The following is an 18,386-nucleotide window of genomic DNA, read 5'->3' as shown; positions in this document are numbered from 1 at the left end:
CTACGGGAGCCGTGATCGCCAACTCACGCTCCTTAAGTTCAGAGCCCCTGGGGGTAAACTATAACCCCGAAATTTGCCGAGAGTGAAATTAACATCCAGAAATGTTTATTTATTTATTTATTTATTTATTTATTTATTTATTTATTTATTTATTTATTTATTTATTTATTTATTTATTTATTAATACATCCATAACAGGGTATATCCCCAATTACAATGGATGGTACAAAATACTGTAACGTTCCAGACGTTACAGTGTAATTATGTTAATTTTATTATGTGTAATTAATTCAGGAATTTAACGTCATGATATTTATTTGGTATGTAATTGTATTATAATTCATGTTTAATCATTTGCTCACTATCATTTCATTACTTTGTAACTACGACTTATAAACGAGGGCTGAATATCCTAATATTCACTTAGATTCTTGCGACAGTTGGTTAAAATTAACTTGCAGTAGATTTCAGTTATCTTGCCACATCACCGAGGAGGAGGGGAGGACAAATTTAGACACCAAGTTCTGGGAAAAGCGAGCACGTGTTCACGCGTCCTAACGTAAGCTACCGTATTTCGACCAGAATGATTCGAACTGTTCACCGCCTATATTTTCAAAGGAGCGTCATGTTGCCATGGATACTGATTGAAAGGACGAATAGAAGAACAGTTGATATCTTGTGTGGGACCCATCTACTCTAAAATCTAGAGTGGGGAGAGAAGTGTCATCTGATTGGACCACGTGTAGCGGCCTGTAATTAGCGCGAGAGAAAGTTATAAAAGGACGTGTTGGAGCTCCTGGAGGCTCTCTCTACAACGTCTTATTCGCTTCTGCGAGTCTCTCTACATTATTCTACGATCTTCTACGAGGCTTCTACTTGATTTTCTACTTGATTCTGCGACTCGATACTTAGAAATTCTGAATGAGGGGTGTATAGCCACTCTCATGAGGAAGTACGTACAGCACGGCTATAAGACCGGTTTGAACCAGTCTAAGTCAATAGATAGTTTTAATCTAGATAGAAATGAAACTTCAGAGAACATTATCAGTAAAGTTGGAAGGATTCTTAATTGAGTATCCTCTCCATATAACCCAAGGTGGTTCTTCTAACTGTGACATAGGGCTTATCTCCAATCTATGGGATAAAGCATAATAGGGAGTGTTAGTTTTGAAGTCATCTTCCAATTAGTGGTGGGTGCAATTTGTAAGGCAGGAATGGTACTGAGCTGCAGATGAAGAGATACCCAAGACGATCGTTGATGTTCCCGCTACAAGGATGGAAGCTTTCCAAGGACCAGCAGAACAAGACGACATGGTGAGCAAGCGAGTTAAAGATATTGCAAGTTTTCGCGAAGTAGAGTCATTCAATTTTTTTGTTAAATTCATTTTCGATGTTAAATTCAGTTCTCGTTAAACCGTCGTCATTCATATTAAATATAATAAATAGTATTTTTCTAGTTCACTTTCATTAATCTGCCTTAATTAGCCTTTTGATTTCTAATTCTCCTGCTTAATGATTAGTGCACTATCACCTCACCCCTGTGATAAGAGTCTGTCCAAGCTTGAATATAAATTTTATCTTTAAGTCCTCAACTTAAAGATTGGCGCCCTTTGCTTGCTTGGTTGCATTTCTCATTTGATGATTGTTCTCCGAGAGGGGAAGTCACATAAATGCCGCTCCAACGTGTGGCGAGAAAATCATTAAGTACGGAGCAGTTAATAACAGTAACAATATCAGAATTCGTATTGTGGGCAAAATTTGGATATCCACGTTTCATTAAGAGTGTTTGATTGTGGGAAGGGTCATGGCTGATCAGACGAAAGAAGAGAGGATGTTGCGCAGTGGACGGGCGATAAAAGGCAATAATGTATTGAGTTCAGAGGAAGAGTTGTGTAGTCTTGTAGAGGAAATTGAAGATAGAAGTGTAAGTAGTATGGAGAGTGAAGGCAAACAGAAAGAAGTCAGTATGGAGTCAGATGATAGTAGGATGGGGGGCGAAGCGGAAGTAAACACTAACAATGAAAGTAATAATAATGATCAGTTAATGGGAATGATGCAGTTAATGTTAAGTAAGATAGAGGACAGTAAATCTGAAATAAAAAATGAATTGGAACAAATTAAAACAGATGCAGAACAAACTAAATCTGAGCTTAAAAGTGAATTGGAACAAATTAAAACAGATGTAGAACAAAATAACACTAAAATTGAGAGTATTAAATATGAACTTAAAGAACAGTTAGAGCAAACTAAAGCTGAATTAAGTAGGGAGATGAGGGAAAATAAGGAGGAAGCGAATCGGAGAATGGACGAACACAGTAGGCAGTTACGCGATCTGGTGGTAAAAAATGAACATTTTAATAAGCTATTAGAGGACCAGGAAAGTGAATATGTACGGCAAGGGAAAAAGGTAGAAGAAAAGTTTGCGGAACAGAGAAGTGAATTCCTGGAATTAATGGGGAAGGAAAACAACTCTACTAGGGAGGAAGTAATGAGGCAGGTCACTAGTATTGATAAGAGAGTTGAGACTCAAAGAGGGGAAATACGGATATTTAAAGACCACGTCCAACAAGAGATTGACACGGTAAAGCTTAGAATAGAAGATGAGACCCGGGCAAGTGAAGAAAGGTTTGCGATAGCTGAAGAGAATAAGATTGAAATTAGGACATTGAAAGAGAAGCAGGTTAATTTGGAGAGAGAAATTGATAGGAGAGACAGAGATGTAGAATGCCGGATGGAGAAAGCAGAAAATAAGTTAAAACAGGTGGCAAAGGATAAACAGGTTTTCACGGGAAGGCAATGTCTAGGAAATAGCTACATTAGGGAAATTGAACTACCTAAATTTAATGGGAAACAAACAAACCCGCTAGATTTCCTTAAGATGATAGAGAAACGGTTTGAAAAGCGTCTAGAGGAAGGGTCTATGGACTGGGAAGACGTTATGGAAAATATTGACCATGCTTTTGTAGGAGAAACTCGATCTTGGTTCATGGTATATAGGCAGACGATGACGAACCTGAAAGAATTCAGAAATAAATTTAGAGAGAAATTCTGGAATGAAGCGATACAAGCTAGGGAGAGAGAAAGGGTGGTATTTGGGAGGTACAAACAGCATGAGGGAGTTACTATGACCGAGTACTTCCTGGCACATGTCATGATTTGTCAGAACTTAGATGGTATAACCGAAGGGTCTGATGTAGTAAGACTACTTTTAAGACATTTTCCGGACAGGGTGAGAGAAGCGGCCTGTATGCAAAAAGTTGGAACTATTCAGGAGATGGAGAATCTACTAGGCAGTTTTGATGCGTTAGGTAACCTTAGAAGTAGAACGGAGAATATTCAGAACTTTAGTCATCACAACGGAATGAGACATAACGGTAGTACACAGAATTACGAAGCTCGCAATCAGTTCAGACCTCAGCAGAACAGCAGGAGAGGAGCATCTGAATATAGGACAGGAAATTCCCAACGGAGGCCAGAGCAATGTACTAATGAGTCCAACGTCAATACACAAAGGGAACCTTTAAACTAACGAGAGGCTGTAATGTTAGGTCAGAATTCCAGCCTAGTACGGAGGTAGCGAAGTGTCTTGCCATGAAAGTGTTACCATATGACCTCGATGTTAGGGACGATTTGTTGTATGAACCCGAGCAGAATAATGGAGATTCAAGTAATAAAGTAGTCAATCCCGTTGTTAAATTGAAAGTCTGGGGGGCGTGGGTTAAAGTTTTGATTGATTCTGGTAGCCAAATATCATGTATTAGTTCTCAGTGGTATGAGTCATTAGTGAAACAGGGTATTCAGTTGGAGGAAATGCCTGTTAAGTATACTTTCATCATTACGGCTGTTGGAAAGAGGTCTAAGCAAATTTGTAAACAAGTAGCTGTCCCGATCAGTATTAATAATTTTATTAGCGTTCAGATATGTTTGGTAATTCCGCATTTGATATTTGATCTTATCTTGGGATCTGACTGGTTAACGTTAAAATTGGCTCAGTTAAATTACAATGATCTAGTGCTAAATTTGAGGTGGAATAATGAGGATATTAAGGTCAAGTTTGAGGAGGAAATTCAGAGGAAAACGGAAGTTAGTACAGTGTGGAGAATGAGAGAGGTTTCTAAAGTTAATGAAGAGGCTAGTGAGGGCCTGAAGTTGTGTCAGTTGTGGATTCATGAGGATAAAATATGTGGCTTGAAAGAAGCCGTAAGTAGAAATGAGTTAAATGAAATCCAGAAGGACAAGTTATTTGAAGTGTTATGTGAACACGTGGAGATTTTCTCCGAGAAACCTGGTGTTACCCATCTGTATGAACATTCTTTTTCTGTGCTGGATAAGACTCCATTCAGCGGACCGCGGTATCCGATACCACACAAATATGCAAAAGCCGTAGAGGATCAAATTCAAGCTATGTTAGCAGACGATGTGATTGAATTATCAAACAGTCAATATGTTAATCCCTTAATTGTCGTGCCTAAGTCTGATGGATCAATACGTTTGTGTATTGATGGCAGGGAGATGAACCGACGTATTGGTGCTGATCAGTTGAGATCACAAACCATTGAAGAGTTGATACAGAATTTTCAGGGTAAGAGTTGGTTTTCTACGTTAGATCTCAGGAGTAGTTTTTGGCAGATACCTTTAAGATCAGAAGATAGGCCTCTTACTGCTTTCAGCTATAAGCATAGTTTGTACCAATTTAGGCGTGTTCCTTTTGGGACCCGTACGAGTTCGGCCGCTTTAATTCGCGCACTAAGTATTGCCTTGGGAGATGATACTGGAGATTATGCTACTATTTATATCGATGATTTGGTTATAGGATCTAGTACCTTTGAAGAGCACTTGGACCACTTGGAGAGGGTTTTTTCTAAATTAGAGTATGCTGGTTTTACTCTGAAACTTGACAAATGTGTTTTCAGTAGACGAGAGGTGACTTTTTTGGGGCACCGTGTATCGGCAATGGGAGTGACGCCTGAGAGCACAAGAATTGAAAAAATATTGAATACTACGACACCTAGAAATATTAAGGAGCTCAGATCGTATATTGGTGTATGTAATTTTTTCAGACGATTTGTAGTGAGATTTGGTAACTTACTAGAGCCATTTAGAGAACTATTGAAAGCTGGCAGTAAGTGGGAATGGACACAAGATCATGATAGAGCTTTCCTAAAATTAAAAGAAGGATTCAGGCAGGCGGTTGTTTTGAGATACCCCATGCCCGATAGGAAGTATGTGTTGCTGACGGACGCATCTCACTGTGGTATCGCTGGTGCACTATGTCAAGTAGATGATGATGGTAATTTAGGGATTGTGTCTTTAGCTTCCAGAGGTTTAAGTGCTGCTGAAAAGCGTTATACTATAACGGAACTAGAATTCCTAGCTATCGTATACTCCCTCAGTAAATTTAGGATGTATGTTTTAGGTACCGAATTTGAAATTAGGACGGATCATCATGCTCTTTCTTTTGTATCCAAGTGTAAATTATCATCTAACAGAGTTAGTAGATGGATACTCGCCCTACAAGAGTATGATTTTAAGGTAACTCACATTAAGGGAAAGAATAATGTCCTTGCTGATTTATTGTCACGTGATCCGAAGTTGTGCGAAGAAGGTAGCCTTCTAGAGCCACGTGAGGGCATTATTATATGTACATGTTTGTCTAAGGAAAATGAAACTGCTCTAAATAGACTACGTAACCTATTGGTTGAACAGTCGGTAGACGAAGAATGTCGGGAACCTTTGTCTGTACTTCAGGGAGGAGAGCAGCTTACAGTGTCGCATGGTAGGCACATGTACAAACTGGTTAACGGGTTTCTAGCCAGGAAATGTGGCGAGGATCTCTGGGGGATTTGTGTACCCAAAGCGCTACGTGTGGAATTGATTTGGTTTATCCACAAGGAATTAGGACATTTTGGAGCTAATAAAGTTCTGTATGAGATCCGACAGAATTTTATATGGGACAAGATGGGAAGAGATATAAGAAAAATTCTTTCCACTTGCGATCTGTGTCAGCGTAGCAAAGTTCCTAACCGCTATTTAGAAGGACCTCGTCAGGCAGTAATCTCAGAAAGACCTGGTGACTTGGTGTGTACTGATTTATTTGGACCTGTGGTTAAGGGACAGTTCGGCTTCCAATATATTTTAGTCATTATTGATGCCTTCTCGAAATTGGTCAGATTATACGGTATGAGAAAAGCCACTAGAAAATCTTGTAGTCGTATAATCAAAGAGAAGTATATCCCTGAATTAGGTACTCCTCTTAGAATATTATCAGACAGTGGACCGCAATTTATTTCGAGAAAATGGAAGTCCATAATTAGAGAGCTAGGTATTACACAGGTTCATTCATCTATTAGATACCCTCAGGGCAATATGTGTGAGCGCGTTATGAAAGAGTTATCTCGCATGTTTAGATGCTTAGTGTTCGATAAGCATACAGCCTGGGTGGCTCATTTATCCCGCATAGAGACATGGATCAATGCTGTTCAACATGAAAGCACGAGATTGACGCCGTCACAAGTTCATTTTGGTTGTAAGCCTCAGAATGAACTAGTGAGAGCATTAGGTTTGCCTGAGGAACCCCCTCGTAATGCTGAATTTTACGTCCGACTGGCACGGGAGAACCTGATTAAATCTGGAGATAAACGTAAAAGGCAACAGAAACGTAAGGTACGGGATAACTTTGAGGTAGGTGATATGGTTTTGGTGAGAGTTCCCATGTTGTCAAACAGTGAGGATAAGGTAACGAAGAAATTTTTTCTTTTATATCAAGGCCCGTATAAAGTACATAGAAAACTAGGACCCTGTGCTTACAAGTTAGCGGATGGCGAGAGCGTAATGAATGGTTCGTACAACATTAGTAGTTTAAGGAGATACCTGTCGTGTGAGGTGGCTGAACCGGATTGTGAGATATAGGTCAGTAACTCGGGGAAGTTGCTACTTGTTATGTCAGACTACGAGCGGTATGTGTTTACGTCTCAATTGTGGTGGTATTTCCTAGTTGTGTTTGTAAACAAGGGAGATGTTTTGTGTGTAGCGGTATATTTACGCTCGTTCATTAACGATAGATCATCTGTTTTCCGTATGTGAGGCCATGAAATTAGATATATTATTTGTTTTCTGAGATGTTACAGAAGGCTAATTAAAGCTGACGACGGCAAATAATTAATTTTCCCGTATGTGCATTTCTAACTTGCAATAGTTTTACCGTGAGCTTAAATCACGTGTGTATTTGTGTGAAGTGTATTACATCATGCTTCAAGATAAGGCTGAAACATTCGAAAGAGTGATAAAAGTGTAAATTGTTTGTATCATATGTTTTCCATTTTTTTTAATGTAAAAGATTGGAAGAGAACGTGTTACTGCTATCTAGCACAGAATGTCGGAAAGATGGGGAGTCAAAGGACAGATAGACACTCGGCAGAGTTTTTAATCTGAATTGTATATATTATGTTATATTCTCTAGGGTAATCTTGTTTTTTTTACAAAAGTGAAAAGTTGCTCATGATGGGCATAATTTAGCATCTAAACCTCAAGATGAACTGAAATAACAGACAGTCGCAATGGGAAGCAGTCTAAGAGAGATATGGAAAGAGTGAGATATAATTAAGTGTATGAAAATAATGTCGCTCGTTATGGGCAGGTAATAGAGGTATTTCAAGTCAATGTGGGAGTAAGTGTGTGAGTTCTCAACTCATGTAATATTTGTTAAGAACTCATGGGGGCGTATGTAACGTTCCAGACGTTACAGTGTAATTATGTTAATTTTATTATGTGTAATTAATTCAGGAATTTAACGTCATGATATTTATTTGGTATGTAATTGTATTATAATTCATGTTTAATCATTTGCTCACTATCATTTCATTACTTTGTAACTACGACTTATAAACGAGGGCTGAATATCCTAATATTCACTTAGATTCTTGCGACAGTTGGTTAAAATTAACTTGCAGTAGATTTCAGTTATCTTGCCACATCACCGAGGAGGAGGGGAGGACAAATTTAGACACCAAGTTCTGGGAAAAGCGAGCACGTGTTCACGCGTCCTAACGTAAGCTACCGTATTTCGACCAGAATGATTCGAACTGTTCACCGCCTATATTTTCAAAGGAGCGTCATGTTGCCATGGATACTGATTGAAAGGACGAATAGAAGAACAGTTGATATCTTGTGTGGGACCCATCTACTCTAAAATCTAGAGTGGGGAGAGAAGTGTCATCTGATTGGACCACGTGTAGCGGCCTGTAATTAGCGCGAGAGAAAGTTATAAAAGGACGTGTTGGAGCTCCTGGAGGCTCTCTCTACAACGTCTTATTCGCTTCTGCGAGTCTCTCTACATTATTCTACGATCTTCTACGAGGCTTCTACTTGATTTTCTACTTGATTCTGCGTCTCGATACTTAGAAATTCTGAATGAGGGGTGTATAGCCACTCTCATGAGGAAGTACGTACAGCACGGCTATAAGACCGGTTTGAACCAGTCTAAGTCAATAGATAGTTTTAATCTAGATAGAAATGAAACTTCAGAGAACATTATCAGTAAAGTTGGAAGGATTCTTAATTGAGTATCCTCTCCATATAACCCAAGGTGGTTCTTCTAACTGTGACATAGGGCTTATCTCCAATCTATGGGATAAAGCATAATAGGGAGTGTTAGTTTTGAAGTCATCTTCCAATTAGTGGTGGGTGCAATTTGTAAGGCAGGAATGGTACTGAGCTGCAGATGAAGAGATACCCAAGACGATCGTTGATGTTCCCGCTACAAGGATGGAAGCTTTCCAAGGACCAGCAGAACAAGACGACATGGTGAGCAAGCGAGTTAAAGATATTGCAAGTTTTCGCGAAGTAGAGTCATTCAATTTTTTTGTTAAATTCATTTTCGATGTTAAATTCAGTTCTCGTTAAACCGTCGTCATTCATATTAAATATAATAAATAGTATTTTTCTAGTTCACTTTCATTAATCTGCCTTAATTAGCCTTTTGATTTCTAATTCTCCTGCTTAATGATTAGTGCACTATCACCTCACCCCTGTGATAAGAGTCTGTCCAAGCTTGAATATAAATTTTATCTTTAAGTCCTCAACTTAAAGATTGGCGCCCTTTGCTTGCTTGGTTGCATTTCTCATTTGATGATTGTTCTCCGAGAGGGGAAGTCACAATACATTCAATATATAAATGGTACCTATATGTACAAAATAATATATAACAATTAAAAAACCAAGATTGCCTTGACTAAATTTAGAATAATTTAAACACATTTTTAATAAAACATACAAACATATAAAGTATTAAAGTTAAGGAAGATAAAACAAATAAGCAGAGAAAAAAGAAACATATTCAAAAGAACAGCAAATACACGAACACATATACATTTGAAAAATAATAGTGGCATTACATACATCATATTTCAGTGCTGAATTTTCTCCAATAAATTATTCATTATAATGTAAATATTGTTTTAACATTTTTGAAAATAAAGGAAGTGATAAAGCAAAATCTATTTGTCTGCTGTCTGAAGATATTTTGTTATATACTTCACACATTTTTACAACAGGTGAATTTTTATGATGTGAGGTGCTTGAGAAGGGGCAGGAAAATGTTTGTCTCAAACGAAGAGTGAAAGTGAAGTTCGAATCCGCCTCTAGAGCATTCATTGGAGAGTAGACATACCGTACTCTTCGATTGTACAAAATTCAAGTTTCCAATTTTCACTTTTATTAGAGAAGCTTTAGAAATGTAAAATGACTCCAACTATTTCAGTAATGATGACACATTACACTTCTTTAGTGTCTAGAAACTTGCCTTAGAAACACAAGAACAGCCCCACGCAACCACAGAAGTCAGAATAATCACTACTCGGTCCAGCTCAGAAGATGCGTATATTTAATAATAATAATAATAATAATAATAATAATAATAATAATAATAATAATAATAATAATAATAATAATAATAAAATCTGCCCTCAACCAAGCCATAAGTTGTAATTCCCAGAAATAAATGAAAATATAGAAGAAGATATGCCACCCTCTGTTAAAGAAATAATTAACAGCCTAAGCAATAAAAAGGCTAGAGGAGAGGACTCTTATAACAGTTAAACATCTGAAATGGTCTCAACCAAAAATCATTTAAGAGATACAGTTAATCTTTCAAGATATTTGGAGAAATGAGAAGATTCCGGAAGAATGGAAAATGTCTCTCATACAGTCACTGCATAAAAAATGTGACAAGCAAAATGTTGATAACTATAGAGGATTATACCTGCTGCAAATCGTTCACAAGGTACTCTCGAAAATTTTGCTCAACAGAATAGAAACAACACTTGATAAGCAATTAGGTGAATTTCAGGGTGGATTTCGAGAAAGTAGGTAGATCTTGGTCAGAATTTTTTTAAATTATAGCCAATAATTCGTCATAGAATACTGAACCCAAGGTAATAGTAGTGATATTTGTGGGTTTTAAAAAGGCCTTTGATTCTGTTCATTGAAAAACCTTAGGTAAAACAATACGGGAATTTGGAGTGAAATCTAAATTAGAAAACCTATTACGGGAAACACTCAGAGACAGTTTTAAAAGTAAATTTTATGGGCGATATAACAAAACCTAATACGATAATTACAGATCTACGGCAAGCCTTTTCGCCAATTCTGTTCAACTGTATCGTAGAGAAAATTGTAAGAATATTAAAACAACATAAAATTTTGCAAATAACTTTGGCCGGAGAAAACATAAGTGTTGAAAATTAATTGCCTGGCATGTTTAGACGATTTGGACGATTTCAAAGAGCCTGACAGATGCAACAACACAAATCAGCCTCTTGGATGAAATAGCCAGCAAAACAGGTTTCGAAGAAACCAAATTTATTACAAACATAAAAAACCGCTCCCAAATTTTTGACGGGGCATATTGGTCGAATAGAGAAAGTAAAGGAATTCAAATACCTGGGAAGAATAATTCAAGAAAAGGGTTTAGACAAATTATAACATGAAATATTTACCTAAAATCATAAAATAAGGCACTACAATGCCGTGGTGAAACGAGAGTGTCTTTATGCAAGAGTACATCTAGTTTTGATAAACTGCAGGTACTAGAAAGAAGAATCATGAGAAAAATATTAGGTGCAATGAAAACAACAGAATAATGGAAATTAAGAAATAATATAGAAATAAACCAGAACATGGAAAATATAACAGAAACAATAAGGAAAACGAGATTGCTATTTATTGGACATATCTATAGAATGGATGATATCAGAATGACAAAACAGATACTCAAGTGCCTTTGGGAGAAAAAGTCAACAACGAGCTGGATACAAGAGGTCGAGAAAGATTTAGAGAGAAATAAAATTTTTAAAATATAATGTTTTCAGAACTGAAGGATTACAATGAATGAAAGGGAAACCTGGCCCAAAGTGGTCTGAGGGCAGTGCAATGATAAAGGAATACTGGAAAGAAGGGAAGAGGAAGCAACAAGGAAGGATGAATTGACCTAGCAGGCCTCATCGTAAAGAAGAATAATGTTATTCATTTTACGTCCCACTGAATACTTCCACAATTTTTGGAGATGCCGAGGTGCCAGAATTTTGCCCAGCAGGAGTTCCTTTACGTGCCAGTAAATCTACCGACAAGAGGCTTCCGTATTTGAGCACCTTCAAATACTCTTTCTTGACAAAATCTTGGGATATTCCTACGATCAAAACTTATGTTAAACATTTTAGTACCGAGCTCGATAGCTGCAGTCGCTTAAGTGCGGCTAGTATCCAGTATTCGGGAGTTAGTGGGTTCGAACCCCACTGTCGGCAGCCCTGAATATGGTTTTCCGTGGTTTCCCATTTTCACACCAGGCAAATGCTGGGGATAAGGCCTCGGCCGCTTCCTTCCCACTCCTAGCCCCTTCCTGTTCCATCGTCGCCATAAGACCTATATGTGTCGGTGCGACGTAAAGCAACTAGCAACAAAAACATTTTAGTTGTTATTCCCACCGAATGACTGTTATTACCTAGTTCTTTCCAAAATTCTTAAGTAATTCCACTAAAAGCACCGGATTTTCCCCTTATTTTCTTCACTGCCTTCAATACCTCATCCGTAATTATTGGGTCATCTAATAAGGGTAGAGTGTTCTCCATATGTCTAGGTAGACCATCCTTATTTTTATTCCCGTTCCATTTATCATGTCCCCCTTAATAATCCCTTGAAATATTCTATCCATTTATCATTGCTTACGCTTACTTGGTTATTATTCTTATTTTCTTTACAAATTTTGTTTTATCTATTCCACATTTTCCTGCTTTCATTTTCTTTCCAATACCTGTTTAATAATTCTACCTCTTTGGCTTGCCAATACTTTCTGTTTTCACTTAGTAATATTTAAGCCCCCTCTTTCTCCTAAATAATTATATCCTTAACTCCGGAAATCCCTCACTTCTGGATGCTTTTAGTCCCCTTGTAATTTCTGATTTCTTTCCTTTACGTTCATCGTTATATCAAAAAAATTGGATTATTTTCCCTTCTCTTTCTTATAACCATTTTACTGCCAGCTATTAACACCTTTTTTTATTGCTTCATCAATGTTACAATGCTTTATTGTATTTTCAATATCCATCTTCAAAATTTCAGACATTTCCCCTCTAAAATAATCCCTAAATTTGTCTATAAGTGCATCTCTCCATCTATACCTTAACAACTGCTTATGTACATTAGTGACCTGCTGTTTTTTTCCTTTGATCTTTTTTCACTTCTCTGCAACTTGATATCAACTGGAAAATGATGTGATGACGCCCAGATCTTTATCCTTATGTCTTCAATATAATTCAGCTCCCCTCTAGAAGCTAGATCTGTAGTTCTCCCTCCTGAATCGATAATATAAGTTCAATCCCCTGTTTCACACCCCGACCACCAAACATTTGGTATGTATAGTTCCTCTACTGCACATTTCTAATAGTTTCTCTCCATTCTTTGTATTGTCTTCTCCTTACCTCTGTTAATATCTCGTCTATTTCTATGTTATACACCGGACTTTTCTCATCCACACTTGCATTAAAATTCATCCAATTATAATTATTCCCGCTTCTTTATTCTTTAATTTGATCTTATTTATTTCTCCAATGAGGCCAACAAAGATTATTTTCTTCGCAAAGGGTGATCATTCTGGATAGTTGTAGCAAAATCCTATAATTAATTCTCTCTCTCTCTACCCTCCTAATTACTGTATTCTCACCCAGGCTGCTTCATCGAGAGCCGATTCCATTTATTTTTACCTGTTTCCATAGTGGTTCCTTTACAAACACAGATACTCCTTCGGATAACGACCTTTACATATTCTCCTCTGTTTTGTTTTACTCTCGATGTTAGAAACCGTTATCTGTAGTTTGCATCCTACTGGAAGTAATGTTTCAATCATTCCCGTAATCTCATATTCGGACGTTAATTCCCTCACCTCATCATTTCTCAGCTTATTCAACACACCTGCTATATTTGCACAGCCTATGTTCCATGCTACTTATTTACTTGTCGGAATATCCGCGGTACTCACTGTTCTACTACAAGTGACTCATGTTTTTTCTAGTTTTACGAAATGTCCACCTGGGGAGCTAATTATGTCATCTTCTATATTCCTGTCTTTACTTGGGCTCCTCCTGCCGTTTTTACCACAAATGTCTTTCAAATTTAATGACACCTTGTGTTTGTATCCTTCTTTCCTCGCTGTGTTGTTCAGTTCGGAAAACTGTTTCCTCTTCTGCTTCCACAGCTCTGGACTGAAGATGTTGCGAGATCGAAGCTCCACGCATGTCAACGCTCCGATTTCCGTGTACTTCAGCTTTCTGGTTGGTCATCAGAGGCCAAGGAACTGATCTTTCCACTAACTGCTGACACATCAGAGCGTCCTTCCATTTCTTTTAGTTGCTTGGCGGACGAGATCTGTTCCAAGAATATCCTGCTATTGTTTTAGTCTATTTCCACGGATAAATGCTTTGAGACCTAAACTATGTGATTTACCTATGTGAAAACGTAGCGTTCTTATGTGTTCCAACGCTTCTGAATCCAGTTCCTCCCTGATTCATTGTTTAGTCCCTTTCAAGTTCTTTGCATTTTTCTAAAACACTGCACGCCTTTAGACTCGACAGCATACATAGTTTCACAGGTCTGCTTCCCGTAGTATTTCTTCTTCTAAAAACTTTGTCAATGTTGCCCTCACTTCAGTCCACTTTCACATTCTCCCTGAACAGCGAGGTTACTTTGTTATTCATCTAATTGACATGTTCCTTATTAGTGCCTTCCAGTTCATGTGGTACTAAATTTCTCTTCATATCCTCCCTGATTCTTTAATTCAAGTTTCTTAACCCTTTCTTCTATGTCCAGTATTCGATTCAAAATTTCCTCTAGATAGGACTTATTTTGAGTCAAGTTATGTCACTCAGCTCCGATTGTAGACAGCTTTCCATACCTGTTAATTCTTTACTTTGATCTAATAATATTTCCTTGATCTTGTCTGCCTGGCACACATACTTGTTACCTCCTTTAGCTTTTCAATGTCCTCCCAATATAGTCTAGGGCCAGGGTTCATTTCAACGCCAGCAATCACTAAAAGAACCACCACTACCATTTGAGCTATTTAAAGGGTCTGTTAACATCTTGGATATACTGCAATGCCATCTTCCTATAGCGCAGCGGTATTGTTCGATAGATACTCTCATATTTCTGTCATTCACACGCACGCACTCTTAGCTCACGTCCGTTCACCTCGCCGGTTGGTTAACAACTGACTCTTAAAGATCCCTTTTATATAGTAAGTTGCCTCATTAGTTCGTCTTTGATTAAGGTTATGTTAAACACTTTATATATTGGGGCAGAAAGTTGTAAGTGTTATTTTTCATTGCAATGTGAATTCTAGGATTGTAGGGAAATATAGAACAGCGAGAAGTGTAAAAGTGCATGTTTCTCCAGCCAAATGAAATATATTTACATTTTAAAAATGTTTTCAGAAATGTTCAAATTGCAATCATACGTACTTATTCTAAAGTTTATAAGTGAACTGAGTGTATATTAGCGTCAATAAAACTGATCAAATCTACTTACCGGTCTTCGCCTGACGTTCGCTGCCAGCCAAGTCCACGAGGTTCAACTTGCCCCGACGAATGTGCTCTCCTTTCCGACAGAAGGGATCTTCTTGTAGCACACTGAGCGGCATCATCTCCAGGTTGATGCTGAAGATAGAGTGTGATCGTGACGAGTCGCTGTTCATGAGGGTAGCCCCAGTGGCTCGATTCCGCCAGCCGCGCTCCATCAGAGCCTCGCAGTCCGCCACGTTCTGAACGGGGTGTAGCGACAGGTCTGGGAACACCATGCAAAACATATGAGTTGTTCTGCAATTTAAATCATTCACGTCGTAATACTTATTGATATCTGTTGTCAATTTAAATCAATCTCTAACGACATATATAAGCAAACAAGCAAGAAAGTAAGTGTCTATACGTTATCACCCCGACACAAAACACGCAGCTGGTCGTAAAGCAGTAAACAGCAACACGAACCTATCCACAGTGATAGTAGAAAATATTGAAGGTTAGGTTCCGTACCTCATTCAGTACGTGCACCGTTCATACAGTCACTGCGACTGACATTCAAAGTGTATGTATTCCAACCGACAATGGGACTACTCTATAGCAGGAGCACGAATTGCGGTGAGCTGCGCATCTTTCCCCTACAATCGTAAAATAGGAAACATATTTTCGTTCCTAAGTATATTTTTTTTTTTGCTAGGGGCTTTACGTCGCGCCGACACAGATAGGTCTTATGGCGACGATGGGATAGGAAAGGCCTAGGAGTTGGAAGGAAGCGGCCGTGGCCTTAATTAAGGTACAGCCCCAGCATTTGCCTGGTGTGAAAATGGGAAACCACGGAAAACCATTTTCAGGGCTGCCGATAGTGGGATTCGAACCTACTATCTCCCGGATGCAAGCTCACAGCCGCGCGCCTCTACGCGCACGGCCAACTCGCCCGGTCCTAAGTATATTAAAACTCTGTTTCTGACTTTCTTCAGAATATTTCAGAAATTCAAATAATATGTTATCTTTCGAGTTCGTGATAAATTTATGGGTTTTATCAATTAAATGGTACCTTAATCCTTGAGAACTGCATTACCCTTTTCTAATATAAGTAGGTGATAGGTCTTTCATACTGCCATTGTCCAGGTGTTTAGAAGGAAGGAAGGAAGGAAGGGATGGATGGATGGATGGATGGATGGATGGATGGATGGATGGATGGATGGATGGATGGATGGATGGATGGATGGATGGATGGATGGATGGAGGAAGGAAGGTAAGAAGGAGAGATGGAAGGGAGAAAGAAAGAAAGAAAGAAAGAAAGAAAGAGAGACAGACAGAAAGATTGGAGGAAGTAAGGGAAGAAATAAATAAATAATAAAACAAATAAATAAGAAATGAAGGAATGGAGGGAGGAAGGAAATAAATAAATAAGGAAGTGAGAAATGAATGATTGCATGAATGAACAGAGGAAGACAGCGAGGGAGGGACGAAGGACTGTTCATATCATGATCGCAACCACAGGACCTCAACTTTTACGTGGAATTCGAATAATGAGGATGTTAGAGAAATGCTGTTTTTATTCGAGAAATGTTATTGCTTCATTGTTGATATGTTAGACACATGTAAAAAACAAAATATATATGTATCAAGATGGAAGACTATGGCAGTTTTTTATATTCTCAAAACAAAATTAATCGTTTTTTCAAAGGATGTAATTTTTTTATGTAAAACTTCCACATGGACTGGTCGGGATGTGAAACAAGGCGGTCTTTATGATAAGCTAGTGACGGTGCCACTCGGCTATCATGTCCCCTCTAATTCTTGGCCTACGACTGATCAGAGCTAGCGTACTTAACACATACTATTATATTATGGTCGGTGTTATCTTACTGCGGACGTATATGTCAGTCTTCATTAATACTAATCAGAAATATGAAGGTATGTTTTGTAAATACATCTCGAACTTGTGCTGCCACTACGACCTTACCTTGTGACATTTATAAAGCACACTGCTGTTTTCCCATACTGGACATTTACTGATTTATACGATTCAACGAAAAGCCACGTGAATTAGTGTCATCACTGTGTACTCATTTATTCTCTTGTGTGGGCGGATTGCGTTCATCTCCGAGGGCTTTGATGTTGCTACTGTAATGGAGTGGTATTCTTAACTCGCCGTCGTGAGTGGTATTTTCCTTCTTTTGTTGTGGTTGCATCGTTATCAATATATAACATTCTCGTGCCAAGTTCTCTTTTTCTAATAACGAGCAAAATAACGTATACTATTTTTGTGTGCCTTTGTTCTGTATACAGAGTGTAAGAGATGCGCCGAAAGCGGGATGGATGCATGAGGAATGGGTTTGGAACATTAACTATGTCGGATTTACAGTGCGTACCTGAAAAGAACAGTATTTTCTAATTCGCATTAAGTCTCTGACACAGGGCGACTGTAACATTGATCGTTACGAAGACAACCATGGCATAAGCACAGGGCAACATTACTAGTTGAAATAGGTGACTGTCAGTATTACTTTCTACTGTAGCAGTTCGATCATTTGCTCGAAGGTATACCTCACAGCGACGCATCCACACTCAAACATTTGTGATGTCGTTCATATGTATTCTACTGCAAAGAATGTTTTGTCACCAGAACTCGACCTCTTCCTCGGTGTCGATTTCACCTGTGTGCATGAAACTCTTGATATGGCCCCAGAGGTAAAAATGTCAAGGGGACTAAGCCGGCCATTTAGCCTCACCAATTCCATGAAAAAGTATCGTTGTGTTGATTAATGGAGATGAACAGCGAGTTAGCACTCATACCCAATGTTTTCGTCAGGCAGTGAAATCCCTGGCAAGTAGGCTGAACCTTCATTATACTGCCGGACGTCTGATACATAAGCCAGCTCTAACGGCATGCACACGATGAGTCCCGCAGCTGCATAATCTCCAAATGCTATGTATATGAAAAACAGTGGAATGGTTGGAACACTCCCTTCTCCAGGAAAATCGATTCAATTCCAACTTCATACATTTTCTATCATCGAAAGAAAATTTGAAAGCGGTTGGAACAGTGCTGCACAAAGGAAATGAGAAAAACCCAAACAAGTCGTAAATGAAAACTGCACAGGAAAGGCTGCTACGTTTAAAAAATCCTCCTTGAAAGAAATTATCCCCTTTCTAGGCCCGTGATATGAGGTTCCTCCAGTCGTTGCACCTTTCCTTACTCTAGTTATATTCCATTCTTTAATCCTACGACAAATACAAAAAGTGGGATCACTGTAAAACAGTTTCTAATGAAGCGGCGTAGAGTTTGAAACCAAGGGTCAGTGAGTAAGCGCTAAGCAA

General features: G+C 38.4%; 1 protein-coding gene across 1 annotated transcript in view; it reads right to left on the bottom strand.

Moving 5' to 3' along the window:
• LOC136863524 (osmotic avoidance abnormal protein 3-like) overlaps nt 1-18,386 on the bottom strand; it is a 268,651-nt gene that overhangs the window by 149,346 nt on the left and 100,919 nt on the right. The window contains exon 5 of the mRNA XM_068225983.1: nt 15,073-15,327. Coding sequence (XP_068082084.1) covers nt 15,073-15,327 — 255 coding nt within the window. The remainder of the gene's footprint in view (nt 1-15,072; nt 15,328-18,386) is intronic.

This window comes from Anabrus simplex, chromosome 2 (assembly GCF_040414725.1).
Source record: "Anabrus simplex isolate iqAnaSimp1 chromosome 2, ASM4041472v1, whole genome shotgun sequence".
Taxonomy (NCBI): domain Eukaryota; kingdom Metazoa; phylum Arthropoda; class Insecta; order Orthoptera; family Tettigoniidae; genus Anabrus; species Anabrus simplex.
The sequence above is the reverse complement of the archived record's forward strand: the minus strand, read 5'-3'. Positions and strand labels throughout refer to the sequence as shown.